General features: G+C 47.8%; 1 protein-coding gene across 1 annotated transcript; it reads left to right on the forward strand.

The window, feature by feature from the left end:
• Positions 1-1915: 1915 nt before the first annotated feature.
• LOC101772759 (serine carboxypeptidase-like 19) lies at positions 1916-7438 on the forward strand. The gene is made up of 14 exons (XM_004956026.3): positions 1916-2254; positions 2408-2553; positions 2657-2733; positions 4722-4844; positions 4981-5083; positions 5273-5307; positions 5470-5571; positions 5687-5770; positions 5923-6096; positions 6199-6270; positions 6357-6478; positions 6581-6694; positions 6863-6908; positions 7006-7438. Exons 1-14 carry the CDS (start codon positions 2052-2054, stop codon positions 7087-7089), a joined length of 1485 nt encoding a protein of 494 aa, XP_004956083.1. The 5' UTR covers positions 1916-2051; the 3' UTR covers positions 7090-7438.
• The last annotated feature ends 299 nt before the right edge of the window (positions 7439-7737 follow it).

Below are 7737 nucleotides of genomic sequence, written 5' to 3' on the forward strand. Positions count from 1 at the left end.
AATTGCTGATGTCTTAAGAGATGAGGAAATTGCTGATGTCTTAAGAGATGTACTAGCTGACCATGCTCCAGGATCAGATGGCTTTAATGGGGTATTTATAAAAAAGTGTTGGCCAATTATCAGGAATGACTTGATCAGACCCTGCAATGATTTTACTATAGTAGACTTGGACATTACTAGTATTAATGGATTGCTCAACACACTGATCCCTCAATCAGTCAATGACTACAGGTCAATATTTTGCTCAACTACTCTATGAAGTTTCTTGCTAACAGGCTACATCAAGTCATCCTCCATATTGTTCACACAAATCAGTATGGCTTCATCAAAAACATAACCATTCATGACTGTTTAGCCTGAACCTTCCAATTTCTGCACATTTGTCATAAATCAAAAGGAGAGATTGTCATCCTCAAGTTAGACTTTGAAAAAGGCTTTTAACAAAATAGATCATGAAATCATCCTTCAGGTGATAAAGCACAAAGGTTTCTCTGACAAGTGGATTCTCTAGATTAAAAGTATTCTCAGCTCAGGAACTTCATCAATTCTGTTGAATGAAGTGCCTGGGAGGTCCTTTCAGTGCAAAAGAGGTGTGAGATAAGAGATCCCCTATCACCACTACAATTTGTCTTGGCAGTTGACGTTTTGAAGCTGCGGCCAATAACATTCTCCGCCATCCCGTGGGACCCTCTTTTGGGGGTGACTACCCAATTGTACAGAGATGCGCCGTGAGCCCGTGAAACCGCCCTCGCCACGCACCGGCGGCGGGGCACGCGCCCTTCTCACACGGACCACAACGAACGCCGTGACGGGACGCACCGCTGGCCTGGCTTGCCTTTCAGTGCGCGCGCGTGTGTCAGCGCTGAGGGCAGCGGTGACGGCGACGGGCACCGCCGCACATGGCCGGAGGCGTGCGAGACAGCGACGTCATCCTGGTTGGCTCCTTTCTCTCCCGTCCTTGTTCCGCTGTTCGTGAAAGATTTTTGTTTAAAAAAATAAAGAACGACAACAGTAACCGGATCTTGCTGATGGATGGTTTGCTGATGCACTGTCGTTGCCTTGTTGGCAAAGGCTTGGGCATGCAGCTAATTGACTGATTGATCTCCATCGCAACAGCTGGCTCACTCGCTCTCTGCCGTGCCTCGCCGATCCTCTTTCCTGCGTCATGTCCAAAGATTTCCAAATGGGCGAGACCCGTTGGGCGGCCCGAGACCCGACACTAAAAAGCACGGCACGAGCACGGACCCGGCACAAAGTGAATAGTGCCAGGACTGGCCCGGCACGATGATAGTGCCGGGCCTGGGCTGCCTCCCCGGCACGCTGGGCCAGCACGAGCCCGGCACGATTTTTTGGCCGGCCCGATACGGCCCGATCTAACTACCATATAAATGCAGAACCCTAACTTATCCTTTCAGTTTTCCCCATTTTCCCAAGATTCCAGCCTCCCAGCTCCTCCCACCTTCCTAGCTTCCTCCCGACCTTCCTGCTTGCTCTGCGCGGGGGGCCAGCCGTCGCCGCCAGGGGCCGACGCGGGGGGTCGGCCGCCGCCACCGTCCACGGGGGACCGGCCGCCGCTGCTGCCGCCAGGGGCTGACGCGGGGGGCCGGCCGGCGCCGCCGCCGCCGCCGGGGGCCGACCATCTGCGGAGCCGGCCGCCGCTGCTAGTGCCGGGCCGGGCACTAGCACGACATGGCCCGTCGTGTTGTGGGCTGGCCCGGCCCGATAAAAAGGTCGTCGGGCTGGGCCTGGGCTGCCTCCTCGGCACGCAGTGCCAGCCCAGCCCGGCACGAAAACCCTTCGGGCCTAATAGTGCCGGGCCAGGATGGGTTAGCGCCGGGCTAGGGTCGGGCGGCCCATTTGGAAAACTCTCATGTCCACGTCGTCTACCGTCTTCTTGGTCTCGTCACTCTCGTTCCAAGCATCATCGCCCATCAGTCCATCCTTCTCGCCCTGGTGCCGTCGCGGAAACAAATAGCTACTAGCCAAGTCCATCATTGCTCTCTCCACTTGCACCAGCGGCCGTGCCAAGGCAACGGCCCGCTACCTGATAGATGACGGCGGCAGTAGGGCCACGGCGGCGCGCCCTCCGGCCAGCCGGACTCGGCTCGCTCTGCCACCGCCTCTGCTTTCGTTGCTTCCTCGCCGTCTTCCTGGTCGTTGCCTTCGCCGCCTCGGTCCCCGCCTCCGGCTCCGGGAAGGTGGTGACCAGCCTCCCTGGCTTCGACGGGCCCCTCCCCTTCCACCTCGAAACCGGGTGGGTACCTCCCCTTCTTCTTCTTCTTCTTCTTCGGCTCTGGCTCTGTTGTTGCGGCACATTTGATCTGTCTGCGTTGTGCTCCGGCTACTGCTCTGAAGCTGCAAATAAATGAACTGGAACTGAATGCTTTGCTGCCTGCCAATACTTAAGGTACGTGGAGGTGGACAAGGACAACGACGCCGAGCTCTTCTACTACTTCGTCGGGTCCGAGTCCGGCGGCGCCGCCGCCCCTTTCCTCCTCTGGCTCACCGGCGGCGACCGCTGCTCCGTCTTCAGCGGTCTCGCCTACGAGATCGGTACTGCTACGCCCACGCCATGCCACACACAACACAACACACATCATCTTGGTTAGTTCCACATAACGCAGGCGCATGGTTCATTGATTGCTAGCTCTCGCAGGTCCCATCAGGTTCGTCCTAGAGCCCTACAACGGCACGTTGCCTCGCCTGCGATACAACCAAAACTCGTGGACCAAGGTGCTCTGCTCCCTCCTGTCAACTACTCTCTGTTTGCTTCTCTCTATCATTTCTTCCACAAGAACACGGACAGGCTGACAGAGACACAATGCATATCCATATCCCAACCATCCTAGACTGTACCATCTTGTCTTTAAAATATAGTAGTATTAGTGACAAACTAGGATGAGGTGATGTCCTCACCTTATCCTCACGGATTCTCTGTTATTTGTTCTCTACATGTGTCCAGCCTTTTGAAATAAGGAGAGATGCAATCTAGAGATTGGGTGGATCAAATTACTTTTGTATGACCAGAGTCTTATCATTTAATAAACTACTCATAATCTAATAATCTTAGTGCTAGGCATAAAAACCAAGAGCATATTTGGTTGCTAGCCATCATTGCCACACCAAGTGTGGCTAGCCACCATTTGAAGTCACACCTTGCCATGGCAAAGTAAATCTTGCCACAGTTTTTAAGTCTATGACATGTGAAGTCCAAAATGATCTTACTTAAGGTTAGTTGACAACCAAACACCTATCAACTTTGGTCAAACTCGCCTAAAATTAGGTCTGGCATTGCATCTGAAACTGCTAGATACTTACAAAGGCATTGCATCAGTAGTTGTCTTGGATGGTCAATCTTGCCTTCTATGGACAGACCTTTGGGATGGTCAAGTCCCTTGTCAGGACTTTCCGGAGCTCTTCTCATTTGCAAGAAACAAAGCCATATCAATCTCCTCTGCTAAGTCTGCGACCTCCTTAGGTCAGTTGTTTCATCTACCATTATCTAGCCAGGCTTTTGCTCAAGTACAGGTCCTTTTGACTGCTTTGGACCATCAAGCCAATGCTACTGAACACGATATTTGGGTTTATATTTGGGGCTCTGCCATGTTCTCGTCTTCTAAAACGTACAAGCATCTTACTGGATCCTCAGTGATTCACCCTGCTTTCACCTGGCTATGGAAATCTCGCAGCCAGCCCAAGCACAAAGTGTTCTTTTGGTTCCTTTTAAAAGACAGGCTTAGCACCAGGGAGTTGCTTCGACGCAAAACTATGATTCTCCAATCATATAACTGTGTTCTTTGCCAGAAAGACACGGAAGAAACCTTACAGCACTTGTTCATTCACTGTCCTTTTGCACAAGCCAGTTGGCAAATTCTGGAGTTGCAAGTCACAGCGGCAGATGGACCATTTGAGAATCTGGAAGCTTTCAAGATGCAGCTTGGGGTCACTTTTTTCATGGAGGTCATCATCACTATGTGCTGCTGTATCTGGATGATGCGAATGATCTCATTTTTCGAAATATAAATCCTTCACTTCAGGCATGTCGAGCTCTTTTCAAGAAGGAATTTGCTCTAGTTATTCTACGAGCAAAGACGGATCGCACCCAAGTGATGTCTCAATGGCTAGATCTCCTTGCTTAATTATCATGATCTTTTTTGTTTCCAGAACATGAGAGGGACCTTTCATGTACTTTTAAATTTCTTGCTTATTTATAATATAATCAGTAGGGGTAACCCCTCCTGTATCAAAAAAAAAAAGATTAGGTGTGGCAAAGTGTGACCGGAACCATATACTTCCTAACTCTTGAAGCTAGTTATACCTTGGAGACTTTCAAAACTGAATACATCACCAAAGAAAAAGAATGGAGGGAGCAATATTGTAGAATTCTTGGTGATGCATGTTTCTTCTTTTCTTGGCATATTCTCATCTTGGAACCACGGCCCAACCATTCAGCTTAGCTATATGAATGTTGCATGTTATCAAAGAGCTAATGGCTTCACTATCTACATATCTGAATCTCCGGAGCATTTTATTTTTGGAACCATAAATCTCAAGTATGTATCCGGATTTAAAATCTTAGCCATATACGGTTTGAAATCTTTGCCAGTGAAGCCGGTGAATCAGGTTACCACATTCATCTTGCCTTAAGTAAGATCATTTTGGACTTCACATTGATTGTCACCATTACATTGTTTGGCCACTCACTCTGCTCGATCGTGCAGGTGTCACATATCCTTTTTGTCGATTCGCCGGTTGGGGCTGGATTTTCCTTTTCAAGAGAACCTAAAGGCTATGATGTTGGAGACATCTCATCATCACTGCGACTACATGATTTCCTCATCAAGGTACCGTATAGTCCCCTTCTTGCTTTTCGTTAATCTTATTAGCGCATATATCATGGTGCAATCCATACAGACACAAATTAATTGTATTCCTCTTAATGTCTGTTATGTATTGTTTATATGTTCGATCGACATCCAGTGGTTTAATGACCATCCTGAGTTCCTTGCGAATCCTTTCTATATCGGTGGAGACTCCTATGCTGGAAAACTTGTGCCGTTTCTTGCGCAGATTATTTCAGAAGGTATTGATTGTCACTCTTTGCTATATATAACTGACAGTTGAATTTACAGTTGTTTATACATTATAAGCGCACAACTTTGTGGAATAATCCAGCAATAATTCCTACTTTATTCGATGAAACTGTCATTTTTTTGTCGTTTGTAAAAAAAATCCAAGTAGTGATCAGCTATTTGCACTTGACCCCCTTCAGGTATTAAAGCAGGAAGGACCCTTCCTAATCTCAAGGTATGATTTTTTCCCCCAAATGAAAAGGCTACCTGTATGGAATTTCTGAACTTGTATAATTGCAAGTTGCAACTACCCAAAGAACATACTCCTACCTTGCAATTTCATTCTACTCACTGACATATCCTTGTATGCTGGTTCATTTTGTCTTGGACCTCTTAGGGCTATCTAGTGGGTAACCCGGGCACAGGAGAGATTATTGATTTTAGCTCTAGAGTGCCTTATGCTCACGGAGTTGGTATTATATCAGATCAACTGTATGAGGTAATTAACTTATCTCATCTTGTTCTTCCACTCCCATGTGCATACAGTTTAAGTGCGACGCAACTGTTTGGTGCATGCTCTTTTTGTGATGCGATGCTCTTTTGTGTGTATGTAGACGATATTGGGTCATTGCCAAGGACTGGACTACATTAACCCCTCAAATGCGCTCTGTGCTCAGGCTCTGAATACTTTCAACAATGTAAGAACAGTTCTTCACTTCTTCTAAATTGATTCTTATTTCGTACTTGTGAATTTCTCTGAGATGTTGAGTCACATACATGCTTCAACTGGTTTCAGTTGAAAATTGCTGGTTCCAGATGACTAAGTGACGATTACACTGCCTTCATGCAGCTAATCTCCGAAGTTCAGAACGCCCATATTCTGCTAGACAATTGCGTCTACGCATGTCCTGCACCAAACATTTACAGCAAGACGGACGGCGCAGATGGTAGAAGGATCCTACGGGAGGAGAATGGAACAGGGAAGCTGAATCACCCCCCAGCTCGCCCTCCATTTGGTTGCATTGTGAGTCCACATCTATATACGAAGCACCTGTGCAGGCTCTGCTCCTTGCAGCAAAAGAACATCCTTTTCTATTCTGTGCATTCATTCATTCTGTACGTGCAGACTTACGGCTACTACCTGTCGTATTTTTGGGCGAACGATAGACGCACCCGAGAAGCTCTTGGGATCAAGAAGGTGAGATACGACTCAAGCTAGTTACACAGGGAAGTGATTTCCCCCAGAGGTTGATCTCATTGAGATCGATGCCATGAACTAATCAGGGAACTAAGAACGAGTGGGTGAGGTGCCATGATAAGGATTTGCCTTACACAGGCGACCTCGGCAGTGTCATCAAGTACCATCGGAACCTGACGTCCAGAGGTTACCGCGCGCTGGTATACAGGTAATACCCCTGCTCCGGTCCCGTTGAGGAATGATGAAATCATCTGATAATTTGGTCTCATGACATGGAATGAGCATATGATGCCTCCCGTCATTGTTGCAGCGGCGACCATGACCTGATCGTGCCGCACCTGGGCACGCAGGCGTGGGTCAGGTCGCTCAACTTCTCCATTGTTGACGACTGGAGAGCGTGGCATCTAGGCGGCCAATCCGCCGGGTGGGTCTTTCTCTTCCTTCCTCTATTTCCTTTGCTTGCTTTGGCTAAGACGTCGTCCTGATATGTGACTGGCTTCACTGATGGTTTACCTGACTCGTTCAGACCAAATGTTCTGTTTTCCTCTCTGTTCTTGATGGATGATTCACTCATTTCTTTCTTGGTTTACAGATTCACGATAAGTTATTCAAACAACATGACATTCGCGACAATCAAGGTAGGTAGAGCATGCGAGTTTGATCTTTTGATGTCGGCTTTATATTCATCAGAGAGCATGGATATTACTGACTGTCGCATTTGGATGCGAATTGCAGGATGGAGGGCATACGGCGCCAGAGTACGAGCCGGAGAGGTGTTTTGCCATGTTCAGACGCTGGATACTCAACCGTCCACTGTAATAATCCAGTGATAATCTTGGTGGACACATACTCATGAATTGCTGTGCTGGACAGTGGAGTATACTACAATTGGCAGGGATGGAAGGAATGGATGGCTGTTATGGAGTATCCACCATGTTTTCCTAGACAATATATCTAAAAATGAGTATGGATTTTGTGCGCATAAGGGTAGATGCCGACGCGCCAATCCAACCACACATGGCCGCACCAGCTTTGCGATATGTGAGCGACCTTAACCTGGGTCCATAGTTAACCTCCACACATGCAAACAGTACGTAAGCAGCCTAGGGTCTGTGCTTTCGTCGTTTCTCTTTAATTTGAAACTTGTCCACTTTTTTGTCCCACTATACTACAATGCACTACGTCGTTGGTGCCCTTTGGCAACAAGTGCTCCCACGACACAAGTTGGTGGAAATTCACACTAGTGACTATTAGTCCCTGGTTGATAGACCTTAAATCTCTCTAAAAACTATTCGGAATAAATTTTTCGAGATGAAAGGGTGTCTTTAGTCCCGGGTCGTTCAAGCGGGACTAAAGATGGGCTCCTTTAGTCCCAGTTGGTTTTACCAACCGGGTCTAAATGGCATACGTGCATGCGCCTGCATGGCGATTCTTTTCGATATTAATATTGTATGGAAGTCATATTAG

The sequence above is a fragment of the Setaria italica genome, chromosome II (genome assembly GCF_000263155.2).
Source record: "Setaria italica strain Yugu1 chromosome II, Setaria_italica_v2.0, whole genome shotgun sequence".
In the NCBI taxonomy this organism is placed as follows: Eukaryota; Viridiplantae; Streptophyta; class Magnoliopsida; order Poales; family Poaceae; genus Setaria; species Setaria italica.